The sequence below is a fragment of the Taudactylus pleione genome, unplaced genomic scaffold, assembly GCF_031769625.1.
Source record: "Taudactylus pleione unplaced genomic scaffold, aTauple2 ptg000201l, whole genome shotgun sequence".
Lineage (NCBI taxonomy): Eukaryota > Metazoa > Chordata > Amphibia > Anura > Myobatrachidae > Taudactylus > Taudactylus pleione.
In genome coordinates this window covers 43,740,984-43,758,778 of record NW_028284603.1, presented here as the reverse complement: position 1 = coordinate 43,758,778, position 17,795 = coordinate 43,740,984, and the positions used below count along the sequence as shown (strand labels likewise).

Below are 17,795 nucleotides of genomic sequence, written 5' to 3'. Positions count from 1 at the left end.
GAGCAGGATAAACCTCCCCCCTTCTTTGAGAAAGTCCAAAATAAATAATAGTTTCCGGATGGAAACTTTGAACTGCCCCTATTCTTCTTCCGCTAACTCATCAATGATATAGTGGTTCAGCTGGCATGATTTATCAAGGTGGGTCCATGCCTTCCAATAACCACACATTGATATTTCAAGGTTTTGATATGTTCTGTATTTCTCCTTCATCCACTAGGGGACACTGGAGTTCAATACAGTGGGGTATAGACGGTGGTAGAGCAGAGCCTGGCACTTTAAATAATTCTGAAGTGTGACTAGCTCCTCCCCCTCTATGCCCCATCAGCCCCAGTTTTTAGAATGTGCCCGAGAGAGCCGGTCAAATAGGGCTGAGCTCCAGCCCACTCTTAGTATTTTTTCTTTTATTTTCCTTTATTTTAATTTCTAGCTTTCACAAAGCATTGAGGACAGGCTGACAGAGTACTGCGTCTGTCAGCCTGCTACATGGAGGCATCAGGTGACCCGCCACCACTAAAAAAAGAGTGCGTGTCGGAGTCCCAGGCACCCTGGCAGTAGCTCAGGGAGGACACGCCATAGCTTAATATAGAGGCTGTGTCTGTGCTTCCGAATGCCTAGCCGCAGCCCTGATGCCAGCAGTGGTAAGTATAGCTCTGTTCCCCTTATGGGAAACAGAGTTTAATCTGCGGCCCCTACGCCCCCTCCCAGGCTCATGTGGTATATACTGTAGTATATCCCCTCCTGGAATCCTGTAACGCCGCTAGCATTATTACAAGGGGCGGAGCTACCGCGCATAGAGCGCGGATACCAGTACAGGGAGACTGTTCAGACAGTCTGTAACGTTGCTGCCTAGCAGCATGCCTGATCCCTGCACGATGAGCGCTGTCTTACTTTATAGAGCCTGACAGCGCTCTGTTTGCTGCTCTCACGAGAGCCGAATCCTCCCTCTGCTCTATCCCCACGAGGAGGGAGCCTGCCGCGCCCCGCTACTCCCATAAGGGAGTCTACATAGCGCACCAATTGGCGGGGCTTAGGGCTGTTCCCTGCCGCGCTGGTGCTTGTAGAAGCGCTGGCTTCTGCACACAGCCGCCGGGGAGCAAGGCTGTTATTCACAGCGCTCTCGGCTGCGGGTTGCGGCGCCGGTGCTTGTATGAAGATTGCACCGGCGCTGTCTATTTCATTCCCGCTCCCCCACTCGCATTATGCCTACAATACATTGTTTGCGCCCCGCCCGCTTATTATAGTAGGGGCAGAGTCTACTCCATGCTGGCGTGCACAGATGCCGCCATACTTCAGGAGTATTATTAGCATATGCACCTGCCTTAAAAGGAGCCGGGGCTTATTGCCAGCATCTCCTGCATCCTCACTCTGGAGTTGTGTGGGGGGTGCAACCCTTAACAGGGTTGTGGGTTTTATTCCCAGTACGGCCATAGCTGTTTGGAGTTTGTATGTTCTCCCTGTGCTTGCATATGGCCTCTACCGTCTTTTTCTTTACTTAAACCTACAGCACCTGGTCTTATTAGGTTTAACGGCACAACTGTGGAGTTTGTACTTTAACCTGCAGTCCTTATAGAGATCTGGCTCTGCCTCATCTCGGTTATATTGCAAGTAGTTCCCCTACGGAACTGGGCAGTGTACTGGTTTAATATTATATAAAAAAAAAAAAAAAAAAAAAAAAAGGACCCGCCGCCACTATTATAGAGTGAGTGTCCGGGTCCCAGGCACCCTGAAGCATGGGGAGGAACATGCCACAGCCTAATATAGAGGTTGTGTCCATGCCACTTTGCCCACCACATATCTATCAGCGCCTACGGCCACACGCCCGATCTCGTCTGATCTTGGACGCTAAGCAGCGCCAGGCCTGGTTAGTACTTGGATGGGAGACCGCCTGGGTATACCAGGTGCGACAGGCTTATTACATTGAACATCTGGGGCAAATATGCTTGATGTGTAACAGAATAATGCAGTGTGTTTCTTGCATCTATAGCTGCCAGAGATCACTCTGCCTAAATAGTCGGGGCCACTGTTCTGGCTGCTGCCAGAAATTACGGTTATTGCATATCTTTAACCCAAGGTTAGCACAAGGGTGCGTCCCATCCCCAGGCTTATGCCTCACATTGGCTCGCCTTAAGAATGAGCCGTACTCTTCTCATGCACATATGTGGCTGCACATATGTTAAATCTCAACAGCCTTCGGTGCTTACCTTAGAAGGTATGCATCTGTGCATCTATAGGGATTTATATCTTATTTATTCCCTTATACTGTGGTTTCTCTTCAGATCGAATAAATCTTTCGCCTTTTACTAAAGATTTCCGTGGAGAGGAACAATCATGAGTTTCATGTAATTTTTTGATGCCCGGCAGCTGCTGGGCTGCACACACAAGAAGTAACGTATGGCCGTTGTAGTGGTTGGCATTGCTGTCTCACATCACTGAGGTCATCTTTTGATTTCCATCATCTGGAGCCAGAAGGGCACACCTGATAAGGCGAGTACACCGGTAACGGAAGAGTACCAGGATCGCAATCAGTCTGGGATAGTACGTTGCTAACATTTCCTGCCCCAACACCGTAGCAGAATGACGGCCACGCGCGGCACATGAGTAGTCTCCCTGTGTGGAGGTAGGCCACATGTATGTATATACTTGTATTTTGTACTAAACCCTGCGTTTAGACCTGGGGCTCAGTTCCTTCTAACTATTGCCCATGTTATATTTTTCAAATTATATCGCCACCTACTAATCTTGTATGTAGGTACGCGTAGGCATGTAGGGATTTATGTATGTGTTATGTGTATATATATATGTGTGTGTGTATATACAGATGTATGTGTGTATGTATATATATAATATATATATATATATATATATATATATTGCTTCTTATCCTTACCATTAAAGCAGGGGTAGGATATGTTCTTATCAGTTTTATGTCTGATACCTAGCATATTTAAAGAGGATGCTGCGATGGGAGGCTGGACTCTCCTGATCTGGTAGTTTGTTCTATAACTCCGCTTTATACCATCTCTCCCTAGGGATTGGGTGGTGTGTGTATATTATGTATATAATTATGGATATGTGTAGGTATTCCTATACTTCCACATTCATTAAGATACATCTTATTCCACGTCTGGAAAGCTGCCAGGGTTTACCAGAAGCTGTCGCTTATATCCATACATATTATATGGTGGCTCTATAGATTAGTGACATGTTCTGCAGCTTACATAGGATAGTCAGAGACTCCTACGGCATTGCTTTTAGTATGGACTCTATACATGTCCTGGGGCCTTCCTGTATGTCCACACATGTATATAAGGATATGTACTTACACCCGCCTCGGGTTATAGTCCTGTTTCCGTTAGTCTATATCTACAGTGTCCACTTCAGGGGACCTATTAATTACAACTACACTCTAGGGCGCACTTAGTAACAAACTTGTAAGACACTAGGAATGCAATGTGTGTATATATAGATATAGCATGCTGATCTCCTGGTGCGGGATATGTGTATGTGTGTATATGTATATATATATGTAATGTAGCTTGCGGATCTCCTGGTGCAGGAGTTTGACAAGTGACTTACTATGTCGGTACTAACTCTTCCTTTCAGAGAGTTTGCCTTTTCATGCAGCTATGTTTATATGTGTGAATGTGTATATATACTGATATATTCCCGTTCCTTGTATGAATTTTCCTAATAATTGGAGAAATCTGTTTTTGCCCCTGACTGGCGTTATCACTACGGATATATCTCTTCTTTACTTGGGATAATTAACGCATTCTATGTCTATGTACAGGTACCTTTCTCGGTATCGATTCTGGTACCTTATATTATTGTCTTGTCGCATATCTCACTACAATAGGTATCTGTAGGTCCCTTGGGTACATTTCCTATCAGTACATAGAGAATCCAGGATCTATTCCATCCTCATGGCTTATTTAGTTAATTTACATGAGGCCTAGGGCCACCCGCCGATATAGGCAGGGTCTGGCCTGGGTTGTATCAGATTGTGGGCGTAATACACAATTCACCATTATAAGTGTTAATGTAAGGATACACTAGCAGACCGTTTTTGGGGTATGTGTAATCTCTATATGGATACATATCCCTAATGGAACAGGCTCAGGTATAGCGTCCTGTTGTACGACCTTCTTGTCTCCATTAACAATTTGCTAGTTTCTACAGTATTTTCTTCTGCAGCATCTCCAGACTGAAGTCCGTGCTGTAGAGCATTGATCTTTGCCCACTGAGGCTACTCTCTGTACCTGACGTGGTGGTTTGCTGTGAGATGAATAAGGTCAGTGACATCCTACATAGCGTCCAGAAAGCTTCTGGTCGCTCACAGGTAAGAAGGCTTACCCCACTAATGCCTCGGCAGATGCTTTCTTTTTCATGCATCCTGACATAGCTGTTGTTCTCTCTTATGCACCCTAGTTGCTGTCCTAGCAGCCTTCCGCTCTTTTAAATCAGTTGGCTGTACACTTTAGAGCTTTCCTGGTGTGTGGGTGCATAATTGCAACATTGAGATTTGTGACCCTATTCTACTGGAATCTGTTGGGGTTATGGACTGAAGTACATCTATGGGCTTAATGCACATCTTTACTATAAAGTGTGACAGTCTCTATGTTCCATACAGGGGGCCTGGTTTGTTTCCTGTTCAGTATCTGTTGATAAATTCAGCACACTGACAGGTACCTCAATGGTAACTTCATAGTTGTCCTAGTGCTTTAGCCTTGCAGATGGGATACTTCCCTATATTGGTAGCTCTCCCTGGGTGGAGGTGGCATCCGTGCTCTTTTTCTGCTAAGGGTATCCTGGGTGTTTTCATACTATGTTCAGGCCAGTTGTTGGTACTGATTACACTCTACCATCATGTAGGAAGTTGTCTGCTGTTTGACAGGATGGGTGGTACTGCCGTCTGACCCACTGGAAGGAATTGTAGTCTCAATCCTCTCGTATCCGCCTCTGCCTCATGCCCAGTGGGATCTCCACTCGTTGACAACTTCTATGGTCTAAACCTTCCACTGGTTACCAACCCTTTAGTTGTTGGACCTCGAGAATGGTTCAGGGCGACTGTTAGGTCGTGATTCTTGCCTCCTTGTTTGCTTTGTTAGGAGTCTGTGGACAGGTCCAGCTCTGTCTCTGTATATTGGTCTCATTATACTTTTATCTATATGATGTCCCGCAGTGCTGGGATTCTGCTGTCTGAGACTGTTGCAGCTTCCTGTAGTTGTCGCTAATACGGTTTTCTCGAGTTTTGTTCTCATGTTACTGCCATTCTATGGATTCTAGTTGGTGTTTTCTGCTCCCAACGGTCTTGCTTGGTCTGTTTTTGGCTGAGCTTACGGTGTTCTGATGCTTTTCATCTGCTGGTACTCTCTCTAGCCGTATTCCATTGAATTTACGCTGTAAGTTGTGGAATGTCTGTGACTGTTCAGCAAAGAGCTCTGATTGTCTCCTGGGTCTACGACATGCCTCCAGTCTTGGGCTGTCCCTGTTTCGGTTGGCCGGAAGGTCGGCAAGTACTCCGCGTTTCCCACCCGGGAGGTTGGCTTTGGGACGTCCCCACTGTCTTGAACTCCAGTGTCCCCTAGTGGATGAAGGAGAAAACAGGATTTTGGTACTTACCGATAAATCCCTTTCTCCGATTCCACAGGGGACACTGGACGCCCGCCCAGCGCTGCGTTCCTGCCGTTTTGTTGGGTCCTTATCTAGTTGTGTGACTGCATGTGTTCCCTGCAGAGGGTTCCTCTGTTCTTCTTCAGTCGGTATTGTTCCGTTCTGTGGTCTTCTCCTTCTCCTCATTTTCCTATTGTCTACCGTCTCCTCTCGGGCTCAGTTCTTAAACTGGGGCTGATGGGGCATAGAGGGGGAGGAGCCAGTCACACTTCAGAATTATTTAAAGTGCCAGGCTCTGCTCTACCACCGTCTATACCCCACTGTCTTGAACTCCAGTGTCCCCTGTGGAATCGGAGAAAGGGATTTATCGGTAAGTACCAAAATCCTGTTTTTGGTTTCTCTTTTGAAGTTGTGGTGTGTTCTCTACTATTTGTATATGTCATACACTGATATTGATTTGTTTTCTGGTTTAATGTGATATTTTGATTTTTTTTTACTGATATTTGCCTGTATCCCCCCCATGTTTTTTCTTTCCATTCTCTTTTTTGTTCTGTACCCCTTCTTTTTTGTTTGAAAAAAAGAACAAAAATTCAATAAAAATTATTGTTTAAAAAAATAAATTCCTTCTAGCAAAGACGTTTATTAGATAGGGAACAACTGAATTGCTCAATGAGCAGACTTGCAAATGTCAAGAAAAATATCCAACTTCGGTGAGCTTTTATCTTTATGTATCTTTGCAGAGTGGTGTTTCTTACCCTCTACATGTTCCAACACTGTCATTAGTTCATATAAAGATATTACTTTCTGATCTTTTCAGAGGAGAATCCTCCGTTAATGCACCTCACTTTTTCCTCAAGACATTCTCTTCACTATCACTAAAAGTACTTCTTTTTGTATTCTTCCTGGCAGACCTGTATGGGGAAAGATGTTACTCTACACGTTTCTGCAAACAGTCCAGCAATGCTGCTTTACCAGAAATTTGGATTCAAAACTGAAGAATATATCTTGGATTTTTACGACAAGTACTACCCGTTCGACAGCAAAGAGTGCAAACATGCTTTTTTCCTGCGGCTACGAAGGTGATGGCGCGGGACAATGTATCCGCCAGGGATGGTTCTCCCTCTTATTGGAGAATACTCTGACAAAACAATTCTTGGGAACTAATCTTTGTAGCCATTGTCTGAGTGAGCGGTATGGACAGTGCAACTGTGAAAATGCTTTTTTATTATTAAACCAGTTTCCTCCTCTGGGAAATAATTATGTAAATATGAATATTTGGGTAATGCTTTTGCTAGTGAAGATGATCTTAGGTTTACATACATTGATCACATGTAATGCAGAATTGGAATAAATATGGGCAAGCCAAAATGTATAGTCATGTTGTAAAGAGCGACTGTCCAGCCAGTTGTGGTTGCATGCCTTTTGCAATCCAGGTAGCCAGGGATCCATCATACTGTATTGCCTAATCTTTAGGTGCATATGCTTGGGCCACAGCATCTATTGTAGTCATTTGTTAGATATGAATACAAATGGACATGCAGGAGATGAAAATGGCTGGTCTAGGACAACCTGTACTTAACCAGAGCATTAGGACACCAATATATCAGCTTAGCCAGTTCCACCCTATTCATCTGCAGTCACACTCAACATGGTATAAAAGCTTTATTAGTACAGATGCCTCCTTGCTCATCTAGCCTCAAAGTGCGATATGCCTGGTGTGAGCGATCCGCCAGGTGCTCTGCAACTCTGCTAGCGTTGGACATCTTTTTTTTTAGAAAATGCGCTTAAGTCGCAATATGATGCAACTATGACGCACCAGGGGACTGCGCTGATTAGTTTGATATGACACCTGTATATCTGTGCATGACTGAGTCTGTAAACGGAACTTGATGTAGAAGAAAGCTGCACCGTGGCACTTCACATGCTGATTGAGAGACCCAGTCACACACAGATATACAAGTGTCACATATCGAATTAATCAGCGCAGTCTCCTGGTGCTCCCTAGTCACATCACATTGCTACTTAGACGCATTTTTGGCCAATAAAGGCGAAAAGACGCCAGGTGCTGGCAGAGTCTCACAGGACCAGGGGCTATTTGGTGCGACTGCAGATGATGAGGGAGGACACATCATGTAGCGAATCTGAGTAACTAAACATTAAAACAGTGGCTTTTGTCAAACTGATTAAGGAACATTGAGGTGTCACACATCTCTGCATAAAATAAAATTCATACATACAACCTGTCTATAACGTGGCTTTTCCCATGACAGACTTGAACAGCATTGTGGTAAAAAATGAGGTATAGCAACTAAGCAGCCATGTGTATATTCAGCAAAAAACCATTTGGCAATGAGAAGTAAGTCGGAAAATGAGAATATGCCGCTCTGATGGGGGAAATTGTTGTACAGAAATATGACTGACGACAGAAGGTAAAACACTGTGCTTCTATCATCTAGTATTTTTTATAAATAAAGGAAATCCATTTAGTGTTATTTCAGTGTTCACGAAAAGCCCTCTCCTGGCGATACTGTAATAAAAATAATTTTGCCTATTTTGGTCAGACTCATTTCTTTTGCTTTCAGTGTTTGTGCACTATGCTGTGAGAGCTCAGCAGTACAATGTATCTGGGGGGTCAGTGTTTGTGCACTATGCTGTGAGAGCTCAGCAGTACAATGTATCTGGGGGTCAGTATTTGTGCACTGTGCTGTGATCTCAGCAGTACAATGTGTCTGGGGGTCATTGTACACTGTGCTGTGAGAGCTCAGCAGTACAATGTATCTGGGGGTCAGTGTTTGCACTATGCTGTGAGAGCTCAGCAGTACAATGTATCTGGGGGTCAGTGTTTGTGCACTGTGCTGTGAGAGCTCAGCAGTACAATGTGTCTGGGGGTCAGTGTTTGCACTGTGCTGTGAGAGCTCAGCAGTACAATGTATCTGGGGGTCAGTGTTTGTGCACTATGCTGTGAGAGCTCAGCAGTACAATGTATCTGGGGGTCAGTGTTTGCACTGTGCTGTGAGAGCTCAGCAGTACAATGTGTTTGAGGGTCAGTGTTTGTGCACTGTGCTGTGAGAGCTCAGCAGTACAATGTATCTGGGGGTCAGTGTTTGCACTGTGCTGTGAGAGCTCAGCAGTACAATGTGTCTGGGGGTCAGTGTTTGTGCACTATGCTGTGAGAGCTCAGCAGTACAATGTGTCTGGGGGTCAGTGTTTGTGCACTATGCTGTGAGAGCTCAGCAGTACATTGTGTCTGGGGGTCAGTGTTTGTGCACTGTGCTGTGAGAGCTCAGCAGTACATTGTGTCTGGGGGTCAGTGTTTGTGCACTATGCTGTGAGAGCTCAGCAGTACAATGTATCTGGGGGTCAGTGTTTGTGCACTATGCTGTGAGAGCTCAGCAGTACAATGTCTGAGGGTCAGTGTTTGTGCACTGTGCTGTGAGAGCTCAGCAGTACAATGTGTATGAGGGTCAGTGTTTGTGCACTGTGCTGTGAGAGCTCAGCAGTACAATGTATCTGGGGGGTCAGTGTTTGTGCACTATGCTGTGAGAGCTCAGCAGTACAATGTATCTGGGGGGTCAGTGTTTGTGCACTATGCTGTGAGAGCTCAGCAGTACAATGTGTCTGGGGGTCAGTGTTTGTGCACTATGCTGTGAGAGCTCAGCAGTACAATGTGTCTGGGGGTCAGTGTTTGTGCACTATGCTGTGAGAGCTCAGCAGTACAATGTATCTGGGGGGTCAGTGTTTGTGCACTATGCTGTGAGAGCTCAGCAGTACAATGTATCTGGGGGTCAGTATTTGTGCACTGTGCTGTGATCTCAGCAGTACAATGTGTCTGGGGGTCATTGTACACTGTGCTGTGAGAGCTCAGCAGTACAATGTATCTGGGGGTCAGTGTTTGCACTATGCTGTGAGAGCTCAGCAGTACAATGTATCTGGGGGTCAGTGTTTGTGCACTGTGCTGTGAGAGCTCAGCAGTACAATGTGTCTGGGGGTCAGTGTTTGCACTGTGCTGTGAGAGCTCAGCAGTACAATGTATCTGGGGGTCAGTGTTTGTGCACTATGCTGTGAGAGCTCAGCAGTACAATGTATCTGGGGGTCAGTGTTTGCACTGTGCTGTGAGAGCTCAGCAGTACAATGTGTTTGAGGGTCAGTGTTTGTGCACTGTGCTGTGAGAGCTCAGCAGTACAATGTATCTGGGGGTCAGTGTTTGCACTGTGCTGTGAGAGCTCAGCAGTACAATGTGTCTGGGGGTCAGTGTTTGTGCACTATGCTGTGAGAGCTCAGCAGTACAATGTGTCTGGGGGTCAGTGTTTGTGCACTATGCTGTGAGAGCTCAGCAGTACATTGTGTCTGGGGGTCAGTGTTTGTGCACTGTGCTGTGAGAGCTCAGCAGTACATTGTGTCTGGGGGTCAGTGTTTGTGCACTATGCTGTGAGAGCTCAGCAGTACAATGTATCTGGGGGTCAGTGTTTGTGCACTATGCTGTGAGAGCTCAGCAGTACAATGTCTGAGGGTCAGTGTTTGTGCACTGTGCTGTGAGAGCTCAGCAGTACAATGTGTATGAGGGTCAGTGTTTGTGCACTGTGCTGTGAGAGCTCAGCAGTACAATGTATCTGGGGGGTCAGTGTTTGTGCACTATGCTGTGAGAGCTCAGCAGTACAATGTGTATGAGGGTCAGTGTTTGTGCACTGTGCTGTGAGAGCTCAGCAGTACAATGTATCTGGGGGGTCAGTGTTTGTGCACTATGCTGTGAGAGCTCAGCAGTACAATGTGTCTGGGGGTCAGTGTTTGTGCACTATGCTGTGAGAGCTCAGCAGTACATTGTGTCTGGGAGTCAGTGTTTGTGCACTATGCTGTGAGAGCTCAGCAGTACAATGTATCTGGGAGTCAGTGTTTGTGCACTATGCTGTGAGAGCTCAGCAGTACAATGTATCTGGGAGTCAGTGTTTGTGCACTATGCTGTGAGAGCTCAGCAGTACAATGTGTCTGGGGGTCAGTGTTTGTGCACTATGCTGTGAGAGCTCAGCAGTACATTGTGTCTGGGGGTCAGTGTTTGTGCACTATGCTGTGAGAGCTCAGCAGTACAATGTATCTGGGGGTCAGTGTTTGTGCACTATGCTGTGAGAGCTCAGCAGTACAATGTCTGAGGGTCAGTGTTTGTGCACTGTGCTGTGAGAGCTCAGCAGTACAATGTGTATGAGGGTCAGTGTTTGTGCACTGTGCTGTGAGAGCTCAGCAGTACAATGTATCTGGGGGGGGTCAGTGTTTGTGCACTATGCTGTGAGAGCTCAGCAGTACAATGTGTATGAGGGTCAGTGTTTGTGCACTGTGCTGTGAGAGCTCAGCAGTACAATGTATCTGGGGGGTCAGTGTTTGTGCACTATGCTGTGAGAGCTCAGCAGTACAAATTATCTGGGGGTCAGTGTTTGTGCACTGTGCTGTGAGAGCTCAGCAGTACAATGTGTCTGGGGGTCAGTGTTTGTGCACTGTGCTGTGAGAGCTCAGCAGTACAATGTATCTGGGAGTCAGTGTTTGTGCACTGTGCTGTGAGAGCTCAGCAGTACAATGTATCTGGGAGTCAGTGTTTGTGCACTATGCTGTGAGAGCTCAGCAGTACAATGTGTCTGGGGGTCAGTGTTTGTGCACTGTGCTGTGAGAGCTCAGCAGTACAATGTGTCTGGGGGTCAGTGTTTGTGCACTGTGCTGTGAGAGCTCAGCAGTACAATGTATCTGGGAGTCAGTGTTTGTGCACTGTGCTGTGAGAGCTCAGCAGTACAATGTATCTGGGAGTCAGTGTTTGTACACTGTGCTGTGAGAGCTCAGCAGTACAATGTATCTGGGAGTCAGTGTTTGTGCACTGTGCTGTGAGAGCTCAGCAGTGTCTGGGGGTCAGTATTTGTGCACTGTGCTGTGATCTCAGCAGTACAATGTGTCTGGGGGTCATTGTACACTGTGCTGTGAGAGCTCAGCAGTACAATGTATCTGGGGGTCAGTGTTTGCACTATGCTGTGAGAGCTCAGCAGTACAATGTATCTGGGGGTCAGTGTTTGTGCACTGTGCTGTGAGAGCTCAGCAATACAATGTGTCTGGGGGTCAGTGTTTGCACTGTGCTGTGAGAGCTCAGCAGTACAATGTATCTGGGGGTCAGTGTTTGTGCACTATGCTGTGAGAGCTCAGCAGTACAATGTATCTGGGGGTCAGTGTTTGCACTGTGCTGTGAGAGCTCAGCAGTACAATGTGTTTGAGGGTCAGTGTTTGTGCACTGTGCTGTGAGAGCTCAGCAGTACAATGTATCTGGGGGTCAGTGTTTGTGCACTATGCTGTGAGAGCTCAGCAGTACAATGTGTCTGGGGGTCAGTGTTTGTGCACTATGCTGTGAGAGCTCAGCAGTACATTGTGTCTGGGGGTCAGTGTTTGTGCACTGTGCTGTGAGAGCTCAGCAGTACATTGTGTCTGGGGGTCAGTGTTTGTGCACTATGCTGTGAGAGCTCAGCAGTACAATGTATCTGGGGGTCAGTGTTTGTGCACTATGCTGTGAGAGCTCAGCAGTACAATGTCTGAGGGTCAGTGTTTGTGCACTGTGCTGTGAGAGCTCAGCAGTACAATGTGTATGAGGGTCAGTGTTTGTGCACTGTGCTGTGAGAGCTCAGCAGTACAATGTATCTGGGGGGTCAGTGTTTGTGCACTATGCTGTGAGAGCTCAGCAGTACAATGTGTATGAGGGTCAGTGTTTGTGCACTGTGCTGTGAGAGCTCAGCAGTACAATGTATCTGGGGGGTCAGTGTTTGTGCACTATGCTGTGAGAGCTCAGCAGTACAATGTGTCTGGGGGTCAGTGTTTGTGCACTATGCTGTGAGAGCTCAGCAGTACATTGTGTCTGGGGGTCAGTGTTTGTGCACTGTGCTGTGAGAGCTCAGCAGTACAATGTATCTGGGGGTCAGTGTTTGTGCACTATGCTGTGAGAGCTCAGTAGTACAATGTATCTGGGGGTCAGTGTTTGTGCACTATGCTGTGAGAGCTCAGCAGTACAATGTATCTGGGGGTCAGTGTTTGTGCACTATGCTGTGAGAGCTCAGCAGTACAATGTATCTGGGGGTCAGTGTTTGCACTATGCTGTGAGAGCTCAGCAGTACAATGTGTTTGAGGGTCAGTGTTTGTGCACTGTGCTATGAGAGCTCAGCAGTACAATGTGTTTGAGGGTCAGTGTTTGTGCACTATGCTGTGAGAGCTCAGCAGTACAATGTGTTTGAGGGTCAGTGTTTGTGCACTGTGCTGTGAGAGCTCAGCAGTACAATGTATCTGGGGGTCAGTGTTTGTGCACTATGCTGTGAGAGCTCAGCAGTACAATGTATCTGGGGGTCAGTGTTTGTGCACTGTGCTGTGAGAGCTCAGCAGTACAATGTGTCTGGGGGTCAGTGTTTGTGCACTGTGCTGTGAGAGCTCAGCAGTACAATGTATCTGGGGGTCAGTGTTTGTGCACTGTGCTGTGAGAGCTCAGCAGTACAATGTATCTGGGGGTCAGTGTTTGTGCACTGTGCTGTGAGAGCTCAGCAGTACAATGTATCTGGGGTCAGTGTTTGTGCACTGTGCTGTGAGAGCTCAGCAGTACAATGTATCTGGGGGTCAGTGTTTGTGCACTGTGCTGTGAGAGCTCAGCAGTACAATGTATCTGGGGGTCAGTGTTGGTCTTTCATCCACCACAATTGGTGTACAGTTGCCATATTTTTCACTGCTCATTATACATTTGTGTTAGGATCATTTATTTTTGACCATAGTAACATGCAAATATTCCCAAATATAACAGTGTTCACATGATTCTCCCCAATCTTTTTCTTTTTAATGAACTAAATTAAACAGAGCGTAATGCTTTAAAAAGGGGAACTGTTTATTACTGCAGAAGGTGGTTACTGGCTGGTACTGCCCCCTAGAGCGGTGTGCCCTCTAGAGCTTCTGTCCACAGAAACTCTGCCTGAAAGCTGTAATGCCCCTGTAATAAATGGATAGTATTTTTTTTAAATTGGAAGTACTGGACAAATGAAATGTATCTTTGTTTAAACCGGTGACGTTGTCATGTCCATATGTATGGGCTGCAGGACCTACATGCATCCCGGCCAGCGTGTGAGATTATAATTAGGCGTCTCTATTGTCTTTTTGTTTTGGCAGCTCAGTCATAGATTCTAAATGGTAACCTACTTTTAAAATGTATTCTTTAATTTTCTCTTAATTCGGTAATTGCATCTACAGACATAATTTATAGTTGTGTATAGGAGAACATGAATTCTTCATGTAATTATAAATTGTGAGATGTGGTGCTCTCTCATGCTGAGGTAACATATCTCCTTAGTTTACAATGTCTACACTAGACGTGGGCGTCCTTACTCCTTACCACCCAATAGGGAGCATCATATTCCCCACTCCTTACCACCCAATAGGGAGCATCATATGTCCTAAACAATCAGAGCATTCAGAGAAGTGACACAAATGATATCCTATGGCTATTGCTACACAGTCTTCTTACAAAACAGCGCTTTTCTAGTCAAGGAAGAGTGGTCTTCTGGATCTACCCTAGTGACACAAAGCAATGAAGAGAACATTGTTCCCTGTCACACAGGAAACTCTTCAGAGACCTCCAGTTTTGAGAATGCTGCTCTCATCGCAGCCGCAGGGCCACTTCAAGTGAGAAAAGAAAAAAAAAAGAAAAATCTATTGCTGTTAAAATATATACATATATATATAATAATTATAATAAGTCTGTAAAGGCGATCAGCCAATCGCCCGTACACGGGTGCAGAGAGGGTGGGGGAGACGCGAGCGGGTACTACTTACCCGGGTTCGGCACAGCTCCCCATCCACAGCAGCCCAGCACACGCTGCTGTGTGCTAGGCTCCACTGGGAACTGTCCGAGCAGTTTCCTATGCCAAAGATGGGGGGGGGTCACGATCACTCTGATGGCACCCCCCATTGGCTGTGCAGCGGGCTGAGGGTCACACGTTTTTTTTCCCAAGGGGGCGAGGCCACGCCATCTGTGATTAGGCCACACCCCCTGCCCGCCCCCACCCGCTGCAGTATGTATGAACGACCATCATCTGCAGATATATCTGTCAGGTGTGTACCCACCTTAAGCAAAAAAGAGGAAGTAACTGGACACCTTGGCAAAACCATGTTGCAATGCAAGGGGTGCAAATACATTTATTATTTTGCATGCAGGGTAAATAATGGCTGCTCCTGTATGTAGCCCAAAAATACTGGACAGCTTTATTTTTACGCTGCAATTTAGATTTGAGTTTGAGCACGCTCCTCTCACATCTAAATCTGTCTGCACATTTTACATCTGCCCCACCTGTAGTGCAGCATGGTTTTGCCAAGATGCACAGTCACTTGCTCTGTTTTGCTTTACTCTTACCATCGAATCAGGCCCTGAATGTAAATAGATGCCTCACCTGAGCGCAATACAGTTTTTGGTAAATAAACCTGGGTTTGGTGAAGTGTTTGGCTTTTACTAGGAAGTACTGCTGTGTAGGAAATTGGGGGTACAGCAGCCACAGATTTTTGGCTTTATGAAGACTCTGCATTTGTTTCAAATGATCAATGAGGCAAAAAGGTCTGTTCTGTAACCAATCATGTATTGGTTTCCCTTAATGAAAACCTAGGAGGAAATAGGCAGTTACAGTTCAGTGCTTGGAAGTTAATCGTACTCTGCTAAAAAAAAAAAAAACCTCTTGTGTACTCAACCATATTTCCTTAAGTGAAAGGTTAAAGAAATACCCACAAGGTCAAACAAATTGCCTCTTTATTATAATTAAAACAAACCACATAAAAAGAAGTTTTACCTGATTTTTTTTTTTTTCAAGGGAAATCAGTACAAATATTTGTTTTAATTTGATTTGTTATCCAACTGATTACTAATCATTGTGCATTTATGCATTTACCAATCTTCAGCATCTTTTCAGAACACTTCCAGACTGATATTCTTTGGTTTAGTGAGCTTATCCAGCATGCCTTGCCCCAGCTTGGACGCAAAGAGGGAGGACACCTGCTCGTTCCCACTCTTCAGAGCCAGGTCGTAGGCAGTCATACCTTTATCATTTTTCTTTTTTATACTCGCGTTACACCTGAACAGGACACAGGGCAGGATTCGTTAACAAACAGTGATTATGACCAGCTCCTACGTTTCCCAAGCAACATAAAGTACAACTTACCCATCACTATACATGCTTAAATGGATAGTAGTATCTGTAGAATGAGACCTAACCCACTTTATGATATTATATATGTTCTAGGACCCCGGCTCACTTTGTGAAGTTGCCATGATTAAAGTACAACCTGGCTATAATTAAAGATTCCCCATTCAGGGCTGTCTGTAGTTCCAACTAATAGGCAGAATGTCACCAAAGAGACATAAAATTAATTTTTCTTTGTAAAAACAGAAAAACTGAACTCTCATGAAATTTTAATTCCAAAATCAAAACAGTATTCTTTAGATTTATGCTAATTTTCTTCTCTCCTAAGTGCAGTGCGCACTTTTTTTAATTTATTTTTTTATTAAAATGTCAGATTTTAGTTGTTTCTTCTTCTGTACACCACATCCCCCATTAAAGGACTATTATTGGTTTTTGAAGTTATTTAGTCAAATTATTATTATTTTTTTAATGGTAGAAATATTATTTGAATTAAAAGGTATACAATTAATTTAACACCAAACTTGTCACTTAATCACGTTGTCCTTACCCAAGTAATACTTCGGTACATTTCTTCCCGTCCAAGCCTAGCAAGACCGCCTCGTGCAAAGCCGTGTTATTGTGCCTGAGGGGAAAATTCAGTCTTATTAGATCATTCAACTTCTGCACAGCACAGCTTAACTAACTGCACTGAAAATAAAAACAATTATAGTGATTTCAGCACATTGGCACAATCTTGTTGAATTTCATACACATAAATATTGCTAATTTAATGCAGGGATTGATAAAAAAAAATGAACAAAGCTTGGTAGTTTTTCCTTTCTATTTCTGACGAGTCTTTACGGGGGAATTCAATTGTTTTATCGCATCCATGCCTTATTGCGCATGTCGCGCCTAATTAGACCAGGTTTAGCTAGGTAAAGCTGCTAAAACAGTTAAATCCTGATTAGCGTGCCCAAACAGCAGACTTCTCGCAGAGCAGAAGTGTGTGCTTCCGTGGATATATTCATGCCTGAATGGAGCAACAACTAAATTGCTCCATCAGTCGCCCATTAGTCAGAGCCGTGGGTGCAAACAATTGAATTCCCCCCAAAGTGTCATATTTATTATCAATTATTTTTTTTAAAGATATATTAAAAGGTACTTACGGTCCAGACTGCTGGTCTATGTCTGCTCCTTTCTGTACCAAGACTGGTATGACTTTGTCATGTTTATTGAGTACTGCCACTGTCAGTAGAGGACGGTCTTCATTGCCATTGCAATTAGGATCTGCCCCCTGTAGACAATCATTTTTATTTTAAATACTTTAACTTACTGTGACTATCCCTGCTTCTGAGTGTACCAGCAAGTACACAGGAAGCTACAGGAGGCCTCATCATTCTATATCCGTCAATATTTCTAACTGAAATCTTGAAGATTTAAAGTGTTCATGAGAAATTACGTAAGTAAAACAGAGAGATTTATTATTTCAACAGCCTGTTTGGTTTTCTACATTATTAAACTACTTACTATTCCAATATTCTGACTTAGTTTATCCAAAATAACTAGATGACTTATGGGGTTGAAAACATTTGAAGAGATTAAATATTTTTGTAAGTGCTGGAAATTGAATGCAATATTATACAACAGGTTACGTATCGCATTATGGGCCTTATTCAGAGTTGGATGTAGAGGTAAGATGCATCTTTCTTTGGCTGCACCCCCCCTCCTGCTTTTTTTAGTGCACATTTATGGTTTTTTGACTCCCTGCAACAAGGAAGCCAAAGTACAGTAAGAATGCAGTGTGAGTGTGTTAATGCAATTTGTGCATTTGTAACATACTCTTTTTTTCCCCCGTTCTGCTGATGGATCATCGATGTCCATGAATCAGCGTTGTTGATCGTACCAGCAGAACAGAGAATCAGGGCCATAAATATATGTCCCACATTATTTGTTTATTATTTCACATGCTCCAAGTGACTTGGGTACTTAACTGCACTACATTACCATCTACTGTGACATGTATCC

The 17,795-nt window shown here is 44.7% G+C and overlaps 2 protein-coding genes and 1 non-coding gene across 5 annotated transcripts in view; 2 read left to right on the top strand and 1 right to left on the bottom strand.

Annotated features, from left to right (window-relative positions):
* KAT14 (lysine acetyltransferase 14) overlaps positions 1-8,156 on the top strand; it is a 42,514-nt gene extending 34,358 nt beyond the window's left edge. Inside the window, exon 10 of the mRNA XM_088477349.1 lies at positions 6,523-8,156. Within this exon, the coding sequence (XP_088333475.1) occupies positions 6,523-6,696 (174 nt within the window). The 3' untranslated portion in view covers positions 6,697-8,156. The remainder of the gene's footprint in view (positions 1-6,522) is intronic.
* LOC148518340 (U5 spliceosomal RNA) lies at positions 2,257-2,371 on the top strand. The gene has a single exon (XR_015879032.1). It is a non-coding gene; the product is annotated as a U5 spliceosomal RNA (small nuclear RNA).
* Positions 8,157-15,383: 7,227 nt separating the features above from the next.
* DZANK1 (double zinc ribbon and ankyrin repeat domains 1) overlaps positions 15,384-17,795 on the bottom strand; it is a 67,034-nt gene continuing 64,622 nt past the window's right edge. For all 3 annotated transcript variants that reach the window (XM_088477578.1, XM_088477577.1, XM_088477579.1), the window contains 3 exons: positions 16,937-17,064; positions 16,339-16,413; positions 15,384-15,722 (listed from right to left, as the gene is read on the bottom strand). In XM_088477578.1, the coding sequence (XP_088333704.1) occupies positions 15,557-15,722; positions 16,339-16,413; positions 16,937-17,064 (369 nt within the window). In that variant the 3' untranslated portion in view covers positions 15,384-15,556. The remainder of the gene's footprint in view (positions 15,723-16,338; positions 16,414-16,936; positions 17,065-17,795) is intronic.